Here is a 22,854-nt window from a genome sequence, read left to right as displayed (position 1 = left end):
TGCACTGGCCAGAAAATCTGTGTGGACACAAGCACTGCTCTGGGAAACAGATTCCCTGCAGTAACTTGGCATGTTTTCTTCTTATCCCAACTTCGCTACTGTCACAAACCTGGCAAGTGCAGACACTGTTAGATCTGCCCAGTGGCCACCGTCCTTGCATCCCCTATAGGAATGGCACCAAGGTGAGGCCCAGAACCTCTGCCCTTTCCCCACAGCACCATCCTGCCAGCAAAGGGCACGAGAGGGCATGATCACAGGCCTGTGTTGCAGCCCCAGCCATGGGGTCCTGAGAGGCACCAGCCACATGAGGATAATGCCAGTTTCCCACACTGATGGTCCCTCCCCAGCACCGGATGAGAATCTAATTCCTATCTGAAATAAGCTTTCTGGGTCTCTTAAGGATTATGTGTCTTAGGGACTCAGAGCTATAATATAGGGGGGGCAAGGGAAAGTAGGGGATGTGGAGATGTTCCCAGGCTTGCAGAAAGGAGGCTTTAGAAAGCCTGAGCATAATAGTAACAGATTTAAATGCGCAGCCCCCTACTGCAAGAAGCAACGTGAAACATTCATACTGCGTGGGGGAGAACGGGAGACTGTCTTAGTGGGAAGGGTTTCTTGTGTCTGGACTGTGCATTCTGCTAATGAGCAGAGTTGCTGTGGGGGGTGAGGAGGCCTGCCACCCACCGGAGGGGGACACCGATGTGAGCTGTGTGTACAATCACTCACCTAGGCGGGAAGAGGTGATTTTGATTTGAACATATAAATAGCTATGTCTGAGTCCATTTGGGCTGCTATGACCAAATACCATCGACGGGGTGTCTTAACAAGAAATTATTGCTCACAGTTCTGGAGGCTGGGAACTCTGAGATCAAGGTACCAACAGACTTGGGGTCTGGTGAGGAGTTGCTTCCTGGTTCACAGAGGGCTGTCTTCTTGCTATAATCTCACATGGTAGAAGGAAGGAGGATGCTCTCTGGGGCCTCTTCTAAGAGCACCAATCCTATTCATGAGAGTGAGTCAATCACCCTGAAAGCCCCTACCTCCAAATACCATCATGCTGGATTTTAGAACTTAACATATACATTTTGGGGGGGGGGGGAGGGGGGACACCTTCCAGTCTATAGCAAACTATCTTTTAAAAACACCAAACTTCTGTTGACTTGCAAAGCAATGCGTTCACAATTAAGTAGGGGTTTGCTGATCTTTTCATTTAAAGTTTTAATAAATCAATTTTATCATTTATCATGCTATTGATTTGATCAATGTAGGTTTAAAGATAAAACCGGAGTGTTATATAGAAATTTGTTTTGAATTCAGTGAAACTGTCTGATTTACTTGATTGTATTTTTGAAGCCCTGGTCAAGGATTTGCTGCTATGATCCATGTGTTGTGCTGTTTTTACACTTGGACACTGACATGTAGCTCATGCTGGGAACAGAAGCAAGGGACTGTGTTCTGAGCGCAGGAGGCGAGGGCTTGGTAGAAGTCACGGGCCATTGGCCTGCCCGGCCTGAGAGGTGTTCAGTGGAACCTGGAATCTACGTTGAACATAATAGAAACAGGATTAAGCTTTGGAGGGTTTCTTTTGTAACAGCACCAGCAAGAGTCACTGTTTCAGCTCCCCTGCACAATGCCTGCCAAGAGGATTGAACAAGCAGGATCTTTAAAACCCAGATTTCTGATTTTTCTCCAAGTCAATAGTCCCCAAACCTCTCTACCCAGGGATCTTTGCTACAATCAAATGAATCCAGTCCCCTCTCCAAGTCAGAGGGCTTCACCCTCCTCTGCTATTCAGCCAGACTGAGTATCATCTCCTCAGGAGTCCAAATCCCCAAATGATCCCCCAGAGATACCCTTCCCTTTCCAAAGTCCTCAAGGGCAAGGCCAGGGAAGGTTGGCTGATTTTAGTCTCCATTGGGTGGGAAGGAGGAGGGGGGAAAGACAGAACTCAGTTCTTCCTAAACAAATACAAATCACCCAAGCTATGGGAAACCTAACCCAAGAAGCAAAACTTGGCTAGAAGCTCATAAAGTTGGATTCTTCATGTGGACTAGAAATACAGAACACTCATTAAATTAATCGAGAGTCAAAGCCACTCCCTGGGCAATGATTAAGCTGAGAGTCAGAGCAAGTATGGGTGGGGAGGCTAGCTCTCCAGTCTACACTGTTGTTGATCATCAGGGAACTTAGCCTTTCTCAAATCACCCGCAATTCCCCCACATAGTCCTTGGGCAACCCACTACTCATGGCTGAAACAAGGGATTCAGAATAGAGAAGAGGTTGCTTGGAAAATAAGAGAGAAAAACTAAAATGAGGTGTTCATAACCTAAGGTCCATTGGCCTCCAGAAAAAAAAGCAAAAACAGAAACAAAACAAAACAAAACAAAACAAAACAAAACAACAACAAAAAGGCCTAACATTTTTCTGGAGGCCGGTCCTACTGATTTTGTGGGATTCCCTAAAAATCTGGTTAAGGTCCATGAATCTAGGACGATAGCACACAGTACTTACAAACTATCCAGAACCAAGTACTTTTTTGGGGTGGTGGTTGGGGGTCGGGGGAGTTGGAATTACGGGTGGATGTAATTGTTATAAAATTATCTCATCTGGAGGCAGGATGCTGCTTTCCACAGCTGGATGCCATCACTTGATGGAAAATGAAAATGTCCCTGGACCAGCACGACTTTTTCCACAGAATGAAACAGGCAAGTGATCTGCAGTCAGACTTCAAAAACATAAATTTAAAAAATGTATTATTGAGATCAGCTCTTCTGGTCTCCTGAATTCCCCGTAGTTGAGAGCACGGGGCCAACAGGCTCTTCCCCAGGTTTTCAGAACCCTAAAACAATGAAGTCATCACCCTCCTGTATGGAAGAGATGGAAAGGTGGTTTCTGCAGGGCTTTGGTTGAAAAGACCTGTGGAAGGAAGTCCCACTGACCCCCACCTGGGGAGGGGGGATCACAGAAAATAAACACGCAGCTCCTCAAACTTCACTGTCTTCTCCCCAGCTGGACACAGTTCTATTGAGAACATCCAGCTACCAAGGAGACAACAGGTTACAGGAGCCACGATAACCCATGACCTGCGGTCCCTTATCCTTGCAGCCGGGCGCACCCAGGAAAGAACTGTCAAGGCTGTGTTCTTTAGAAGAAAAGGTGCTTTGGCAAGTTCAAGGTGTATTATTAAGTTGCAGACTGTGTGACCAAAAGCCACACCTCCTTATAAAATTGAATCGAACCGGAAAACAAACACGGGACACACAGCTCTGCGTCTAACAGGGAAGATTCACATGTAATACCAAAGGGTGTGAGAGCACTGACTTGTGAGGTTTGAAACCACAGATGCCTCCTTTGGCAGAGTTAAGTGCTCTGGCAGGGATGGCCCTCCGTGGGGCTGCTTATCAAAGTGGATCCAAATTCAGGTCTTAACCAGCAACCTCTTCCTTGGAGTACAAAAGAGTAAGGTCTGGAACGGTGCCATGGGGCACTTTGAAAGTGAAGGGGGAGAGAGAGACAGACAAAGAGAGAGAGTGAGCATGTGTGTGCGTGTCTGTGTGTGTGTATGTGTGTAGTGTGTGTAGAGGAATCCCCTTCCCCCCAAGTCAGGAGTCAGATCTTTGTTGTTGACAACCAATGCAGGGAAAAGTGCGGGGAAAGCCATCAAGATTCTGGGCAGGGGACAAAGGGAGAAGTCCTATTTTCCTTAGCAGATGCAGACACCTGGCCTCAACTCACCTCTCCCCAAACCTGCCAACCTCAGTAGAAACACAGCCAGCTTTCCCAGAGCTCTGGCTGTCTGCGTGCCAAAGTTGGGGAGCCATTTTAGGGAATAGTCCTAGCTGCTTGCTCGGCCCCACGTTGAAGGTCAACAGCTTCTGGGGGAATTGGCAAGTTGGGTGGGAAGGGCTTCTGCCACCGCCATCCCCTAGGTCCATACCCCTCCCTGACCCAGAAGCCTGATGTCTTAGGGTTCCTGTGCTGTGTAGTTTATTTTCAGAAGTGGGGCGCCGCCCCATAATCAAACGTGTAGCCACACATAAAATGGAGTGGGTGTCCCAAAGCGGGAATCATTGAGGCGGGGTGGATCATGAGGCTGGCAGTGATGCAAGAAGAGAAGGAAAGGAAGGGGGGGGAATGTGTGTGGATTCCGAATGTGGATTCCTGCCTATGTCCCTGGTTTCAATTTCCACACTTCTTGCTTAGGGAAGTGCTCCCACCCTCCCCACTGCTTCCATCTACCTCCAACAGAGGAGCAACCACAGCTGGAGTAAACAGAAAGTTAAGGCTACTATGCCAAGTGCAGCACATACATTCTCTCATTTTGCCTACAACAACGCCATGGGGTAGACGCTGGCTCCATCCGGTGATGGGGAGACTGAACCCAGAGTGGCGCGCTGGTCAGTGGGCAGGACTACCACAAATGGCTGAGGGCGAGGAAAACAGAGAGCCCCCAAACATAGGGACCCCATCCAGGGCAAGAGAGGGGAAAATGTGAGGTTAACAGGAAAGACACCAAGAATCAGGCCCAAGAGGTAAAGACCCAAATGAAGCCAGGCTCCAAGGACAAGCCTTCATAGCCACAGCACATGTCCATCCCCCAACTCTGATTTTGATTTTGGGTTGTGTGGGGAAGTCCTATTGCTGTAGGTACTCGGGGTGGGGCCAGGCTCATAGACTGAGCTGAAGGGATTTCTGTCACCATTTGTTTCAACCCATCATCATTTCCTCAGATGAGGAAACAGGTCTGGAGCACAAAAGCAACCTCCCCAAGGTTTCAAAGTGACATGAGGACAAAGCTAGACTGAGACCCAGGTCCCTGTCCAGGTTCCCACTGTGGTAGGGCGGTCTGGAGGAAATACAGAAACACTGAAACAGAGCCAAGAAGTTAGCGTTGTGAGGGTGCTGGATGAACAGGGTGCTTGGTCTGGCAGTAAGCACTGGAGGCCCCACTTGGGGAGGGCAGGGGTGCAGGCTCAGCTGTCACTGAGGGTTCCCCAGGGCTGAAGGCAGGGCCAGGGAAGAGGTGTACCCTCTCCCCACCCTAAGCCCACCACCACTGAGGTGGGCTTTTCTCTGGGTCCCTGCGAGGCTACCCCTCTCAGCATCCTTTGTTCAGGAGGTGCTGGTGGCTCCTGGCCTCACAACTCCTGTTTTTCAAGGCCCACGTCAGATCCCAAATGCTAAGTTTATAAATCTCTGGTCTCAAAAAAAGGTAACTGGTGTCATCATAACAATCCAAGTGGTTCCTTTTTAAAGATCTTTTTGGGAGCTTGTTCCTACCCAGCTGGGCCTGGGTTGGGATGAAAAGTACATTGGACTTTAGACCAACCAGACCTGCCTTCAAACTTACTTCTCGTGCTATCCTGCCACATGACCCTGGATAAGTCATTTAACTTCTCTAGGGACTCTTTTCCTGGTCATCAGTACAATGGGGATGATGCTTCCTGCTCTGGCTAGATCATGAGACTTGGAAAGGGCCTTTGCAGGCTGCACAAGTGGATCCTGATACCCCTTTATTCCATCATCTCTACAGGGCCCTTGATACAACACTACTGAACAATAGTTAATTCAGGAGAACGTAGCTAACCCCCCTACACCAGCTCATTTGCCAGGTCCCCTTGTTGGTTTCATGATGGAGACAGAAGAGGATGGGACTCAAGTAAGGGACACTAGGGTTGTGGTATTGGTTCGGTCTCTGTGATCCTGGGCCAATCATCCCTCTCTGGTTCTCTGCTTCTTCATTGTGAATACTAGGGCCAGACTGGATGATCACTAGAGCCCTTCCTAATTCTGGACCCAAACATTCCCAGAGTGAGTCATTTCTGTTTCAGATGACATAGCTGATCAGCAGCACCTAGTCCAGGCCAGGGCAGCTCTGAATGTGGGTGGGGTGGTAGGCTGGAGACAATAAGAGACTGAGCAGATCCCAGAGGAGCCCTGGAGCCTCCCATCAGGCTCCTGCATGTGCTACAGGGCAGACTTGGGGTATGAAGGCCCATGGTAGTCTGTGGTTCCTTCCCAGCCTGAAACCCTGATGCAGCCTAGGCAGATAGCTGAGGACTAACCAACAGATGGGCGGGGCGGGGTGGGAGGGGGGGGGTGTGTGGCGGAGGTTGTGCTGGGGAGGGGAGAGGAAAACTCCCCAAAGGACAAGGGTGGGGTGGGGCGGGGCTAACCCGCCTTCTCACATTCTTTTCTGGTGCCAGCGGTTGGGGAGAGGAGGAAGCCAAGCCTGGGAGCTAGCTGGCAGGCTGGCTGCTGGGGGCTTGTGGGAACACCGGGAGGAAGTAACGCCACCACCAGGAGGTCTCCCTAAAACAGGCCAAGTGTTGGGCAGGGGCACATCTATGTGCCATCCTCACTAGAACATGTGTTAGGTATGGTAACTCTTGCAAGAGCAAGAGTCAGCTCCGGAGAGAGGATTAAAATCTCAAGAGGTTTGTCCCAAGGTTCCTGGGGACCCCAGTGACCAGCTCCAGGGGAATAAGTACAGTATATTTTTTTGTTACAAGGCTCTGGTGGCATGCCTGTTTCTACAGCCATCTCACGAGTGGCATAAGGGCTGCCTTTCCAAATCCCTTTCTGACTGCAAAGGAGCAAATATTGCCCATCTGTGTGCAAGGGATGTAGTCCTCAGATTATTCCTTGCTTCTTTTCTGTCTCTGGGTGGTCCCTTAATCCTCCAAGAGAAAGTGTGGAGGGGACATCCCCTTTTCTGCTGCTTCCCTCTGGCATTCCATTTGCAGAAAGGCTGAGTGTGGCCAGCAGTGGGAGTCAGGTAGCTTCCTGGCCTGGTGTCCTCTCCAGGTGAACTTCCACTCTCCCTGGCCCCGCCTTGCCACTGGGTGGGCTGGCATGGGGGCGTAGGCGAGGCCAGAGGCCCTGGGCTGGCAGTGGGCGGCAGGCACCTGATCTTCCCCCGGAAATGGAGAAACACTGGACTAAAAGCGCCAACAGGCATCTGCCCCTCCTCTCCCCAACTCTCCCAGAGTTCTCTCCAGTTCAGATACTTATCGCCTTTGAAAAAAAAAAATCAAGACAAGCTAGTCTTTCAGGTAGTTTCGAGACAGTTTGGACTTTCTCACGGTGGCGGCTCAGAATCAAGCCCTCCTCGAGGTACCTCAGGTACCTCCTCGAGGGTGGACGGGGTCCTAATCCTCCCTCCCTCTCCCTTTCCAGTGTAAAAGTGTCAACAGCTCCAGGCTGAGCTCTCCCCGCGCCGCTGAAGTCCTCAGTGTGCTCGCATCCCCCCTCCTCGAGGCCCCTGCCACTTGTGAGACCCCACCCAGATTACGAACTGTACTGCCCGCCACAGTCCTCCTTGGCCATGGCCCCAAGTTCCCAGAAGAGGGGTGCTCCGTTTCTCTCTGCCGTCTTCCCCCTCCTGCACTCGGAGGGGTTTGGGGGTGGGAACAGACACAAACCCCACCCCAAACCCTCGGCGAAAGAAAGGGCCGGGGCCGGTCTCCGCGCCCCAGCTCGCTAGGGCCCCAAGCCTCCCCCTGCCAGCTCGGCTTCGGAGGAGTCTTCTATGATCGTGCCCGCCCAGCTCGTCCCCGGACCCCGTCGAGGAGCCAGCTGGCGACCGCAGTGCTTTTCTCTTCCCGCCCGGAGTCCACCCGGCGCGGGCAGCGCCAGTTACCGGCACTTCCGACCGCGGACGGGGTTCCCGGGACGAACAGGTGGCCCCGCAGAGGAGCGCGCGGCAGTCGCACTCACTCACCCAGAAGATGAAATTAAATCCGAAGAGCAGGTATTTGATACACTTGGTGCCTCCTTTGACCGGCATCGTGCGGGCTAGACGGGCCTGGACCGGACTGGTGAGGGACTGGGGGGACGCGCGGCCGGGACGAGCGGCACCAGGATTCGGACCGAGGTGTCGGCGGCTGCGGGCTGGCCTCCGGGCTGCACTTTTAAAAAGTGCCACTCCTTACTGCGCGCGAGGGCTGCGGTGCGCATGTGCCGTGGACCCCGCCCCCGGCCGACCCCGCCCCTGGCCCCACCTGCCCCACCAATGCCGGCCGGCCGGCTACTGCCCAGGTTCCGGGGACTCCGGCTCAGCAGACCCGGAGCCCGCACTCTCATTTCTCCTCCTGCCTCCCGCACAGCCCTCTTTCCCCCTAATCGGCCATACCCTCCTTCCCGCCACAGACCTCCCGCTTTCCTCTCAACCGTCCAGGGATCACTCCAGACTGACACCGTCCCCCCTCCCTCCCCCCCCCCCCCCCCCCCCAGCCACTTTTACCCAGGAGTTCTATGGAGGCCTCGCCCTTCGCCCTTCGGTTCTCGCTTTGTTGATTCTGGGCTTCCTGCCTGAGTCCTCTTTGGGGAGATTTTCCTCGGGTCGTTGGGGTAGAGTCCCCTTGCCCGCAGAATGAGGGCTCTTCTTGCTCAGGGTTCCCCTTGAAGGGAAGCTGCCTGGCTTTATTTCTCCTTGAGGTGGCTCCTTGCACTGTCATTTGGAGTACACTTACTTGGCACATCATGCGGAGTAGGAGGAATTAGAAGCTGGCAATCCAGGTGGGAAGAGAGGTTGGAGGCTTATGGGAGTAATTTTCAAATATAATCTCCGAATTGTAAAATGGCTGATAATCCGGTGGTCCTGGAGTGCTTCCTGGCCTTGAGGTTTAAATGCCCTGAGAGGAGGAGAGTTTGTAGCCAGGCTTCTGTTCTTGCCTCTACTCCATATCACCCTGTCTTGCCCTTTGGCCTCGGGATGCTGAGTTCTGAGCCTGTTTCTCCTCCACCCAAAAACTTTCAAAACCTTTTCCTCATTCAATGGCCCAAGTTGAAATTCCCCATAATGCATTCAGCTCCTTGTGCTGAACACTGCTCTACCTGGAACACACTGCCCCATTCACTCCTCACCTCTGCCTGGCCTTGCATGTGGTGTGTGCCCTCTGGTTGGCTGGCCCTGCCCTCTTCAGATGTAGACACTCTGAGGCTCCTCTAACATTCCTTTCCTGTTTCTCACTAAAGGACGAGGAGAGTCTTTTCAAGTCCCAAAAACCCCTTTATTTAAGTTTTTCAAAACGAATTATCGTTTGCAAAAGCAAGAAACATCAGAAAATACCAACAAGCAAAAAAAGAATATAACTCAATTTCACCCACTAGAAACAGAGAGGGTCAGCACTTTGTAGCTCTTATCTTGCTGTTTATTATCACGGTCATATTTGGCTCATTGATTCATTCATTCAAAAACATTCTTCAGTGTCTACTTATAAGGGGGCTCATTAGGGGCAGGGGCTGGGTGTCCACTGGTGGAGGGATTCAGGCATCCAGACAATGAGGGAGAGTGCTATTTGGGTGTCATAGCTCTGAACAGATTGGTAAGTAATGCTGCAGAACCACAGGGAAAGTTGTAATCACTGGAGAACATTGGGCAAAGCCTGGGGCTGGGGCTGTCTGGGGTCTGGGCTGGAGCTCACGGTTGGGGAAGGTATGTGGGAGGTGAAGGTGGAGACCCAGCTGGGGTGAGGTGAAAGGGAGCCTCCCCTCCGCACTTTGCACCCTGAGGTAAGGGGTCGCCCACTGAAGGGTTCAGGCAGGGAATGGGTTCCATCTGTTGTGTGATTTAGGTTGATGGCTACCTGTATTTTAGGCAGCTGGGTGGGGGAGGGCAGGAGGTACAGGCATTTGGCCCCTTGAAGTTAAGGGCTATTGTTTGTGCAGACCTTGGCTCAGAGGTTTGGGGGATTATGTGGAAGGTGACAGGTGACAAGTTGTTGTATGGGGTGGGGGGCCCCCGCAACTGGGTAGTGTGAAGGGAGCATGGGACACAAAAGGTGAGGTGAGGTGAGAACATATGGAGAGCAGTTAGGAGGCTCTAGATAGTTCAGGTGAGAGACAAAGAGAAATGGATGGGGGGGGGCAGTGGGCGGTGGGGAGGGGCTGGAGAGTGCAAGCAAAACCGGAAGAGGGGACAGTGTGTGTGTGTGTGTGTGTGTGTGTGTGTGTGTGTGTCAGCATGGGGGGGGGGCATGATGAGGAGAGATCCCAGCCAGAACAGCAAGAGACAGATTATGGAGGATCCATGCACGGGTTCTAGTGCTTCTCAGGAGCCCACTATGCCTTGGACTGCACTGTATACTGAGATGGAGGGAGCTCTGATCCTCACGGAAGAATCTCCATGCAGGGCAGGTAAGTGTGAGCTCAGGGAATCTTGGCTCAGGGGAGATGTGGTCTAGGAACAAGGGGCGACACAGCGTGCATCCCCAAGCTTGCTAGAGTCAGGAGAGGCTTCTCAGTGCAGGGAACACAGCAGCAGCTGACTTTGGGAGGCGGGGTGGAGAGAATTCCAGGCCTAGGGAACTGTATATGCAAAGGCACAGAGCAGGAAACTACAGGCGGCTGGCCGCTCTGGGGAAACTGCCACTAGTGGATGAGAAGGAGAAGGAAGGATGAACAGGAAGGAGGAGCCAGGAAAACAGGGCTCCTACAGTTTACACAGCACCGAGAGCAGTCAAGTGGAGGAATTTTGGTAATGCTCTACCTCAGTCACTCACCGTAATCTAGTGTCCACTGAGGATGGTTGGGGCAGGGCAGTATGTGGGGGTGGTAAAGAAAACAATGTCCCATTGTGTTGCTCTCAGGCAGAGGCTACCTATCTAGGGAGAACTGGTCTAACGAAAGAAGATTTTATCTTTTTATATTCTTCTCTCCTCGCCTCCTCTCACTCCAACCTGTTCACAAGCAAAGGTGGGAGGAGTTCAGTAAATATTTAAGCTTATAGTAGAAACTACTTGCTAGGGTAATGTGCATATTGAATGAGGTAATCCACTAGGAGGGCCTGGTACAGTGCCTGCCACACAAGTGCTGAAGAAATGTTATCTGTTGTTACTATTACTATTATTATTTATACTCAAGAAACAATGGAGGGGGGCATAGTTAAGCTCCCAATTACAATCAAGGGGGTCCTTATCATGTGAGTGAGGAGATAGATCTGAATTCTTCATCTGAACTTTTGGTTTATTTTGGACAAGTCCCTTCCTCTCTCTGGGCCTCAAGTTCCACACCTGTAGGAACATTTTGGATTAGGAGATGGCGGGGCTCCTGCATTGTGACATGCTATGATGTAACAAGCCTCTGGGCCAAAGTGTGTTTATTACACATAGTTAGTTCTACAGGCAACCAGGAAAAACAGAGATGGAAAAAATATGGTTTGCTTTAGCTGAAAGGGGAAAATCTGGGTAAGCCCCTGAGTCAGAGATCACATGGAGTCACAGAGGGCTTCCAGGCTTTGTGGCGCTGGGAGTGGGAAACTTTTCCTCCCTTCCCTCAGGGCATCCTGTTTCTGGAAAAACCCAGATTCGGGCTGAAGGTCCGCTTTGGCTTTTGTGCGCCCCCTGGTGTTAAGATTGGAAGCCTCAGGGGCGAGGCGAGTTAATGAACCCGCCACACCCATCTCCAGCTGTGGGTCGCAACAGGCAGGACCCACAATCTCTGTCCACTAACGCCCTGCTGGCCGCCAGGATCACACCAGTGATCATTCTGTGGCTTGTTTTCTCCCTGATGCTGCTGTAGCATTTCATGCTGCTGACCATCCCTTCTTTCTGGACATTTCTCCCTTGGTGTTCCTGGTGCTGTACCATCTTGGTTCACTCCCTTCACTTCTAGAAACTTCTTTCCTGCTCCTCTTAATAAGCTCAAGTGCCACCATTTCATGAAATCTTCCTTGAACATCCCAGTCTTTCCCTCCGTGGATTACCTTGTTTGAATCTTCCTCACGTGTGACTCATTGACCTTCATCATGTTCTCTTGTGGGTACACATTTTGGTGGTGAGCTTCTCTAAAGGATCCTTCACTTGATTAATTTCTGGGTTCTCCATAGCTCCCAGTCCCTTGGTGGCCCATCCAGGTCCTCTGGACACGTGTGTGGAAAAACTGCAGAGGACTGGTTTTTCTCAGGCTTTAGTCCTCTGCCCTCTGCTCCCCTCTAGACTCTCTCTGAATACTCACCTCCCTCACCATTTCTCTTTTGAGCTGACCTCTCCCTAAACTCGTCATGATATCCAAGGGCCTGTTGGGCATTTCTACTTTAATGGCCCCTCACATCCTAATCCCCCAAATCTGTGAAGACGTCGCCTTACACGTCAGAGGGCATTTTGCACACATGATTAACTTAGGGATCTTGAGGTGGATTATGCTGGTGAGTCAGGTGTGATCATGAGAGTCCTTACGAGAAAAGACAGGAGGGTCAGAGTCACAAAAGGAGATGTGAAAGTGGAAGCAGAGGTCCGAGTGGCGTGGGGCCACGCGCCAAGGGACACAGGCAGCTGACAACAGCAAGGAAGCCGATTCTCCTGTATAGCGGCCAGAAGGAACAGCTCACTTTAGATTTCAGGCCTTAATGTGTTACAGAAGCAAGAGGAATCTCAAAATTAACGTGAGATCAGAATTCATGACCTCGAGGGCCTCCCTGCACCAGAAGCCTTTCTCCTCACCCTCTCATCTGTCAGCCCGGAAGTTCATGTCACCTGTGACTGCTTGTCCCTCCAGTCCCACACCTGCTTCAAGAATGTGGTGCTTGCTTCTGGGTGTCTCTCATGCCACTGCTGGCAGTTACCACAGAGGCTGTCCAATTTACAGATACGGAAGCAAGGGTAAGGCAGGAGATAGTGATTTGTGGCAAAGATCAGGCCTCAGGCCTTCTGCCTCCAGCTCTGAGGGGGTTTCTCAGCCTTCATTCCTCCTGCCTCCTGTGGGCTATGCCCTCAAAGCTCTTCCTCAACCCAACAACCATCCCACCCTCCTCCGACCCCTTGTCTTCGCCTATCCAGTCTGCACACATTGCTTGACTGGCCTTGTGCTGTCACTGGGCGTGGGCTGCTCCACACCTACGCCCACCTTCTTTCCATTGCATTAAACACACACGCAGTCAACGGGAGACCACCCATGAAGATGCCATGGAGAGTTGACCGTGAAGAGTTGGATGAGGAATGAGAGCTCACAGGCCAGAGAACACCATTCTTTTATTTTTAAAAAATGTTTGTTTACTTTTAGAGAATGCAAGGGAGGGAAGGTCAGAGAGAGAGAGAGAGAGAGCTACCTGGGTCTCGATCCCATGAACTGTGGGAGCACTTGAGCCAAAATGAAGAGGCAGATGCTTAACTGGCTGAGCCACCCATTCGCCCCAGAGAGAACACCATTCTAAAATCCCTTTCAGGATGTCTCTTTCTTCAAGCTTGCGTTCTGTGGCAGGCACTCCTGCCTTGTCCCCTGCCCCTGGCACAGCCCTGCCAGCCTTCTCTCCATTTGGAGCAATGGAGCACTCACTTGGCATTTCCAGTTTGTAGCCTCCACTCCCACTACCCCAGCTTGGCAAAGCAAGTCGTATTTCTCAGGATCTGTCCTCTTCAAAAGACTGGGGGGTGGGGAGGGGTTGTAAGTAATGGATATTTAATCAACTTTTGTCATACTCCTAAAGCTTTGCTTTGCTCTTCCCTACTCATTTTTCCTGCTTGAAAACCTCCCAACTGCCCCTGCGTCTACACTGTTTTCCTCGGCACTGTCACTTTCTAACAGAATGGGGACTTTTCTTAGTGTGTGTACTGTCACTGTCTGCCTCCACCTACTGGAAGGAATATAAGCTCCAGCAGAGTGGGGAGTTTGGACTGTCCTGTTCGCAGACGTGTCTCAAGTGCCTTGAACAGTGCCTGACACACAACAGGTACTTGGGAAATATTTATTTATTGAACATATGAAAAGCTAATGTTCCAACTCTGAAATCATCACTAAGGCCCTGGACCGTCTTAACTGAAGCTTACAATTCTGATATTTATAATTCTCTTAGTATCCGTGCTCACTCCTGCATCTATGCCCGAGCTCCCACCTCCTCTGTCCTCAGCTGGGACATCCTCCTCTCTTCCCTTGTGTGCAGCTGACATGGCTTGAGGCCAATGGGGCCTCCACCTTCCCCAGTACCCTTGGTCACCGCAGGCTGCTCTGACCACCACCCCCCCCCCACACACACACCTCAGTACTCTTGTAGCAGTTTTCTTCTGAATCACCCACTAGACTTGTTCAGACATTGTCCCAGATGGTAACATCACGTTTCATGAGTCTTTAAGAAAAATCTCCCAACGAGATTATCAGCTCCTGTGGTACCCACTGTAGGTGCTCTACAGATACTCAGTGAAAAACAGTCCAAAGAATAACTCTTAGATGGGCACATGTGATGTGCCAGATGCTGTTCTACCTGCTATAGAAACTCATTTAGCCCACAAATAGCCCTCTGGGTCAATAGTCTTATTACCTCCCCTTTACAAATGGGTAAACTGAGGTACAAGGAGGTTAATTAACTTTCCAGGAAGCAGCAAAGCCAGGATTTGAACTCCTATGGACCAGCTCCAGAGACCAGTGGATGTGTTAACACTTTTTGCCTTTGATCGTGGCAGAGGGTGAAGGGGCTGCAGGTGACGCCCCAAGGGCTGGGCCATCCCGAAGGTGCCTCTGAGCAAGCTGACTCCCTGAGCCTTAGGGGCTGACCACAGGTGAAATTTGCACCTTGGCTGGCCTCTGCTAGCGTCTGTCTTTCTGAGCCTCCCTGTCCACAGGTGTGGAGCTGGGCGATTTACTGCTTTTCCTCTGCCATGCGGAGTGAAGATGACTGCTGACTTCTGTTCTGGGTGGTAGTTCTAGATTCAGGAGAAGGGTCAGAGGCTGGACACAGGCTCCTCCCAGAGGGGAGGTGTGTGTGTGTGTGTGTGTGTGTGTGTGTAGGTAAGACCTGGGACCCTAGTGTGTGTGGGTTCGGGCAGATATGGGCAGGTGAAATACACTTAAGGTAAGCCTAGGGGTAAGAAGCTGTCACTACTCTCTGCCTGGGGCCTGTGAGAAGGGTTGGGAGAGGGAGAATATTGCCACAGGGTCATTGCCTGAAGATCGATAAAGTCTGGACCCCCCTGCACAATGCAGGAGGTTATCTGGCCTATGCTGATGTCTGTCACCCATTTCCCCACTTCTAGAACCTGATGTGCTCTAGACATTTTGCTCTACTTTTCTTTTTTTCTTACTCTCTTTCTTGATAGCCTTTTAAAGTCCGGAATAACTCTAGGGTTACAGAAAAGTTGTAAAAATAGTACAGCTTCCCCCTAATGTTAACATCTTATGTTACCATGGGATGTTTGTCCAAACTAAGAAGTTAACACTGGTACAGTACTATTAACTGAACAGATTTTATTCGGATTTCATCAGTTTTTCCACTCATGTCCATTTCCTGTTCCAGTATCCAATCCAAGATCTCACAGTGATTTAGTATCTTGCATTTCTTTTAATTCTCTGAATTCACTGGGCTCATGCCGGCCTGTTTGCCTTGGAGCCTGCCATTTTCTTTCTCACAGTAACTTTCCTGCTCATAGCAAATTCTTATTCATCCTGCAGTAACCCTTTTTTTTGAGTCAAAAATAATGTGGGGAACTTGGTAGGAGTGGGATTTGGGTACCTGGCCCTTCACAGTACTGAGTGGGGGAAAATGCCACTCCCCTCTCCACGCCCAGGATCTCATTTAACTCTCACTTGGGTTTGATATATCCTTTACACAAATGCAAACAAATACTAATGCATATTACTACTCATTCCCCCTTCTCCCAGCCGTGGTTACTCAAGGTCCACAGGTGACTTTCATAGGACAGCATAGTTGGCTGGTGGCAGAGGGGGAACCTGAACCTAAGTCTCTGAGTTCCAGTTTCATCGGCTGGCTGCCTGGATCCTTCACGCGTGGCCTGTCTCTGCTGTCCTCGGTTGTCCAATCTGGGTATGCCTCAGTATAACACTTGGCACAGTGTGGTGGATGGTGGGCTTCCTGTGGGTTCTCACCTCCGTGCATATTTAAAGTGATTGTATCATCCTTGGCTTTGGGGACTTTCCTCAGGTTACTCCAGGCTATGTTGTGGCTGGTGTCCCCAACACCCATCAACCCACCTCTGCCCAACAGTCCAGGAAAGCCCCCAGGATGCCAGACCCCTGGGTTCCCTGACTCCGTGTACCACCTGGGGCTTTGGTGGACTTTCGGCACCGCCCCCCCATCCTCTCACCCCCAAGTCACCATTGCGTGGGGTGCTGTCTCTCACCCACCACCTTTTGGGGATGTTTGGGAGGTTAACTTTTCCATGAAGCATGAGGGGTGTATTTTCCTCTAAATTTAACTTGAGGTGATTTAACATCTGAAGTTTAACATTTAGATGATTGAAAAAGAAAGATGTAAGAGTGGAGAGGGAGAAGTGTCCCTCTTAGAAATTGTTCTAGATTAGGATTTAGGAGTCATATCAACCTTAGGCAACATATGAGCCTGGTTGGGATCCTTATTGAACCAGATCAATTATTTAAAAGATTTTTTTAGGCAATTAAGGAAATTTAAATATTGACTATGTATTAGATGATAAGGAAATACAGTAATTTTTTAAGTGGATGATGGTATTGTGGTATATTTTTGAAACACCCTATCTCTTAGAGATTCATCCTGAAGTTTTTAAGGCTAGAATGATCTGGTGTCTGGGACTTTCTTTAAACTTCTCAGCCCCTTCCCGAAAAGTGGGAAGGCAAAAGAAATACGAATGGCAAAATGGTGGTCATTGTTGATGCACGGTGAAGGTACATGGGATTCATTATACTACTCTCTGTACTTTTGTGTGTATTTGAACACTTCCATAATGACAAATCTTCATCCAACCTCCTATCCCCTATCAGTCTACCCCCCCTCCCAGCAACCAGTGCTGGTTTCTATGCATGGTTCTTTATGCAAATAGTAATACATATTATTCCTCACTCCCTTTCCCCACCATTTTTTAGCACCTTTTGCTACTGGTGCATTTGCCTTTTCCCATCTTGCTTATGTGCAGTGGGCAGAATAATGCCTCCCCCAAATGTCCACATTCTAGTCCCTAGAACCTGTGCATATGTTACTTTACATGGCAAAAGGGACTTTGCAGATATGATTAAGATACCGACGATTATCCTGAATTATACAGATGGACCCAGTCTCAGCACATGTATCCTTAAAATCAGTGTTGTGGTCCTGGCTATGGTTAGAGGGAGAGGTGATAAAAGGTCAGAAAGATAGGACAGTGCTGGCTTGAAAGCCAGAGGAAAGGAGCCACAAGCCAAGGAATGAGGACAGCCTCTAGCAGCTGGAAAAGGCCAAGAAACGAATTCTTCTTCCCTAAAGCCCCCAGAACTAGGAACACAGCCCTGTGGGCACCTGGTTTTAGCGCGATGAGAGCCACGTGTCAGACTTCTGAACTCTAGAAAGGCAGTATGATAAATGTGTGTTTAAGTTTATGGTAATTTGTTACAGCAGCAATGGAAAGGTGCTGCCTTCCATCTTGGAGATACTTCTGTATCAGAATAGAGATTGTGCAGCACTGGTTTCCCAGGTTATATACACTGGCTCTGAAGTCTGACAGATCTGGGCTGGAGTCTCAGCTCTGCCGCATACAAGCTGTGTGGTTTCAGGCAAGTTACATCATGTCTCTGAGACTGTCTGCTTATCTGTAAAAAAGGGAGTGATAAAAGCACCTGTCTCATAGGGTTGTTTGGAGGGTTAAATCATACAGCCCATGCAAACAATTAGCACAGTGCCTGACAATAGTAAATGCACATAAAAGGACAGCTGTCAAAGTATGGAAAGAGCATAATGTCCATCGAGATGGAAGAATGGATAAAGAAGATGTGATATATCTATATCTATATCTATATCTATATCTATATCTATATCTATATCTATATCTATGTCTATGTCTATGTCTATGTCTATGTCTATATCTATATCTATATCTATATCTATACACATATGTGATGTATATATATCACATACGTATATGTATATATACATATGTACACACGTATATATATATACATATACACATGTATATATATACATGTATATATATTCACACAGTGGATACAATGGAATATTACTTGGCAGTCAAAAAGAATGAAATCTTGCCATTTGCAACTACGTAGATGGAACTAGAAGGTATTATGCCAAGATTAGTCAGTCAGAGAAAGACAAATATCATATGACTTCACTCATATGAGGACTTTAAGATACAAAACAGATGAACATAAGGGAAAGGAAGCAAAAGTAATATAAAAATAAGGAGGGGGACAAAACATAAGAGACTTATTTATTTATTTTTTAAAATTTTTAATCTTTATTCATTTTTGAGAGAGAAACAGAGTGTGAGCGGGGAAGGAGCAAAGACAGAGGGAGACACAGAATCCGAAGCAGGCTCCAGGCCCCGAGCCATCGGGACAGAGCCCAATGCCGGGCTCAAACCCACAAACCGTGAGATCATGACCTGAGCTGAAGTCAGATGCTCAACCGACTGAGCCACCCAGGCGCCCCGAGACTTTTAAATACAGAGAACAAACAGGCTTGCTGGAGAGGTTGGGTTGGGGGATGGGCTAAATGGGTAAGGGGCATTAAGGAAGACACTTGTTGGGATGAGCACTGGGTGTTATACATAGGGGATGAACCACTGGAATCTACTCCTGAAATCATTATTGCACTATATGCTAACTAACTTGGATGTAAATTAAAAATAATAATAATAATAATAATAAATTAATTTAAACAAAAAGGTCAGCTGTTAGTAATACTATTAACATAATTACCATAACAAGGATCTTTCCCTGGGTGCTCCAGGGATAGCTCCAAAGCAGCATCTGAGAGAGGGTGGCCATCACTGCTCTCCTATTTTTTCCCAAGTTGAGGCTCCCTCCTTCCCACACGAAGGGCGTGTCAAGGGCCAGTGGATCCTGGCAGCCTCCCACGCTGCTCCCACATGGTGTAGCTTCTCTGAGTGATGGGGACCTCCAGGATCCCTCTCCGTACCTGTGCGAGCTCACCTCCTGCTCGGGCTGGCAGTCTCCTATGGGTCTTTGTGGTTATTGGAAAGGTTTTCACCCTCCCTGTGACCCCTGTCCATGTTCTGCCTTCTGGTCACCACATGGAATGAGTTTGCTTTCCCTTCTACACGGCAGTCCTTCTGCTTTTTAGATGAGTGTGGAGTGGGAGAAGGAGTGTCCTAGGCTGGGGGCAGGGATGGCGGCACGTACTTGCTGAATGGCCCTGGGATTATGTGAGCCTTTTCTGTTTCCATCATCTGTAGAAAAGGAACAAAAATATCTGTTTCAGCATCCTTGTGGGACCCTATGGAAAATATCCCCCACACAGTAAATTCAGCTTCCCTTCTCTCCCACTCCAGGCCACACCTTAACTGCTCCTTGGGGAGGAGGTTTGGAGTCTGCCCCGCCCCCCCTGGCTACTGGGGAGTACAGGGCCCTGACCTAGAGTCGGCCTCCAGGGATCCATAACCACTTGGAATCTTCTGCTACGGGATAGTCTTTGCTGTCAACCCTTCCCCGCCCCACCTTGGGCCTTCTCTCTGCTTGGCTTCCAGGCAGGAACAGCCTTGTCCTCTTTGGGGTTTGGGGAAGCACTGTCCTCTCACTGCTGAAGATGGAGCCCCCACCCCCACCCCCCAGCTCTCCCCGCTTCTCTGGCCTCACTGTGCCTGATGATGGGCTAAAACTCCTCTCCCTGCCACACAATCCCACAAATGCTAATGCTTTTACTCGGCATGGAAATACTTCCTTATTTTTAGCTCTGGCCCTGGTCCATCCCTCTGCACCCCTCTCTTTGTTAACTTGTCCAGATCTGCAAGTTGTTTTCCCAAATTTGTAGAGTCACAAGAATGCACTCTGGTCACAACACTTACAGGGGCTGTGCCCACACTTCTCCCCGTCACCTTGTTTACTTGTACACATCTGTTTCTGCCATATACATCCTCAAAAGTGTCTCCCCAGCTTCTTCCTCAATTCCTGTACCTGCCCTGTCCCTCCCTCCAGCAGAGAGGAACAGTCCCAGGAAAACCAGAAGCTGGAGGGGTCAAGGGAAGATGGTGAGAGGGAGACATCATTTCCTTCCTGGCCCCAAGAGGCCAGCTGGGGAGGGTGTTATATACCGTCCTGCGCGTGCACACGCATGCGTGTACACACACACACACACACACACACACACACACACACACACACTGTGTCCTGCCTTTTGTGGCGGGTGGGGGGGATGGCTGTGGCTGGATTAGCCAGCTTTCCGAGGCAAAAGTGGTTAACCCAGAGATTACTGTGCTTTCCCTCCCAATTTAAATTTAAGATGAACAAACAAACAACCGCCGTTGGAACAAAGAGTCTTAAACTAACACTGACACAGAAAACCAGGCTTCTAAATTGAGACATGCAGTTTTTCCCCAGGCCTGGCAGTCCATGTTCCTCTCTCTTGAGGCAAGCTGGGTTCCACATATTTAGCATGAATTCCACCTCTGGGGCTTGCCTTGCTTCCAAACTGAGACTGGAAGTTCCCTGAGGGCATGGGACATTTTGTTCGCCTTCCTTTTGTATCCCCAGGTCCTCAGGGTAAAGCCCAATTCCTTAGGGCCCGCAGTATATGGTGGACCTCTCCCAACACATACACCCTGGACTCTCGGCTGTTCCTGAAATCAACAGGCACACTCCCCCTCTGGCCTGGGCACTCGGTGTTTCACCAGAATCCCTCCTTCTTCTGGGCCTCTGCTCTGAAGCACCCCTATTGGATAGCTTCTCAGCTTTACCAGTGACACAACCCAGCCCAGCCCAGCTCAGTCACCCATTCCCTGTCCTCCTCCCCTGCTTTGTTCCTCCATCACCCTTAATCACCACCTGAAGCACATTGGTTTGTTTTGCCTCTGTCTCTTTCCACGTGAATGTAAACTTCACAGGGACAATGGCAGTCCTTTTATTTGCTGCTCTATCTCTGGGGCCTAGACCAGGCCTTCAGTGGGTGTTAGTACATAGCTGTTGAAAAGGGAGTGCTTCATATATGTGGATGGATGTGGCTTGCAGTGGATGCTTCTCAGCCAGGACAGCTGGGCCCCTGGATAAGGACCTTGTCAAGAGAGAAAGGGGCCCGCTTGGCCTCCCTCTGAGGGCTAAGTGGCCACCCACTGTCCAGGCAGAACACAGAGTGGGGAGGGCTGGTGTGTGGGACTAGGCCTAGTCAGAGGTGAGGTGTCCCTGGCTCAGCAGCCAGCCATTCCTGCCCGTCCCTTCCTGTGCAGTGAGTAAGCCAGGTTGGGGAAATGAGCCAGGAAAGTGGCCCCAGTCAGGAATACAGCGGGGTTAGGGGTCAACAAAACAAGAACTTGCACCCCTCCCACTCTGCCCATCAGAGGCGCCTTTTCTGTACCTCCCATCTCTGTTTTGGTCAGTGTCTTTCTGGGTTGAATCGTGCCCCCCACTCCGAATTCATATGTTGAGGTCCCCACCACCGTGTACCTCAGAATACGACTGCAACTGGAAATCACGTCACTGCAGATATAATCAGTCAAGTTAAAATAAGATTACACTGGGCTAGAGTGGGCCCCTAATCCAATATGATTCTGTCCTTATAAAAAGAATGCCACGCAGACAGGGATGGATTTTGGAGACGTGATGCTAAATGCAATTAGCCAGGCACAAAAGGACAAATATTGTACGGTTCCCCTTCTGAGGTACCTAGAATAGTCAAACTCCCGAAGACAGAAAAGAGAGCAGTGGCTACCAGGGGCTAGGGTAGTGGGGGATGGGGACAGAGTTTCAGTTTGGGAAGATGCAGAAGTTCTGGAGATGGATGGCGGTGATGGTTGCCCAACGTTGTGAATGTGCTTCATGCCACTGAACTCTTAGGCTTCAAAATGGTTGAAATGGTAAATTGTTTCGTTATGTATATTTTACACACACACACACACACACACACACACACACACACACACACACACTCACAAAGGCCCTGTGAAGAGAAAGAGACACAGACAAAGGGAAGACATTGTGAAAATAGGGAGAACACCATTGACAAGCCAAGGAACACCCACAAGGGGGACTGCAAACCCACAGATGTGGGGGAGAGGCATGAGATGCTGTCCCTCACAGCCTCAGCAGGAACCAACCCTGTCCCCCTTGTCTCAGACCTCTGGCCCCTGGGGCCATGAGACCATACATTCTCATTGTTTACCCCCGAGTCTGCAGTAGGTTCCGGCAGCCCCAGGAAATGGATATAATACCTCTCCTGGTGGTAATGCTTCCTGCCAGAGTCCCTTGATTTCTGGAATTCAGATTCACAGAGAGAAGAGCTGGTTTGTGAGGATTCTTCTGCTTTTGCCTTTCTTTCATTCCATTTGTTCTCTTGGTTGCTCCTTCCCTCCACTGCCTCCTCCCCCTTCTCTACGGTCCCATTACAATATAGGAACAATTACTTGTTCAATGTCTATCTCCCCCTCTAGACTGTGGGTCCAGGAAGCCAGGGACCTTTTGTGCTCATTCACTGCCGTGTCCTCAGTGCCTGGCCCTTTGGAGCACTGGGTACACATTGTAAATGAATGAGCACTGTAGGAAGGGGAAGGAATGAGTCTTGTCATGACCGCCCTCTACCCCTACGCCCTGGTTCAGTCAGACGTGTGTTGATAAAATGTGCTTATAATGGCAGAGGCAGTAGAATCCCCCTCCTGACCATGCCAGCTGATTGGGATCTCTCCTGGGTGGGTTAGTTGCTACTGCAGAAAGTCCCAGGGGCAGGGCAAGGGCCTGGTGGACAAAGCTGTTTCCTTAGGTCTGCCCAATTCACACCTAGCACTTGTCCAGTAAAAGAAGGGCTAAGGAAGAAGCTGGCCCATATTATGTCAGGCAGAGCCTGGAACCGGATTGGAGAAGAGTCTTGGGTGGATATTGGAGTACGCATTCCTCTTCCTCTTTCTTACTCCTGACCCACTCTGCTTCTCTGTTGTGGGAGCAAAAAAATAGGACTGGGGGTGAGAAGTAGAAAGAAATAAAAGTCCTCTCCTC

The 22,854-nt window shown here is 49.9% G+C and overlaps 1 protein-coding gene across 1 annotated transcript in view; it reads right to left on the bottom strand.

Annotated features, from left to right (window-relative positions):
- Window positions 1-7,933, bottom strand: part of CD9 (CD9 molecule) — a 33,813-nt gene extending 25,880 nt beyond the window's left edge. Inside the window, exon 1 of the mRNA XM_060658632.3 lies at window positions 7,724-7,933. Within this exon, the coding sequence (XP_060514615.1) occupies window positions 7,724-7,789 (66 nt within the window). The 5' untranslated portion in view covers window positions 7,790-7,933. The remainder of the gene's footprint in view (window positions 1-7,723) is intronic.
- Window positions 7,934-22,854: the final 14,921 nt, after the last annotated feature.

The sequence above is a fragment of the Panthera onca genome, chromosome B4, assembly GCF_046562875.1.
Source record: "Panthera onca isolate mPanOnc1 chromosome B4, mPanOnc1 haplotype 2, whole genome shotgun sequence".
NCBI classification, from domain to species: Eukaryota; Metazoa; Chordata; class Mammalia; order Carnivora; family Felidae; genus Panthera; species Panthera onca.
The sequence above is the reverse complement of the archived record's forward strand: the minus strand, read 5'-3'. Positions and strand labels throughout refer to the sequence as shown.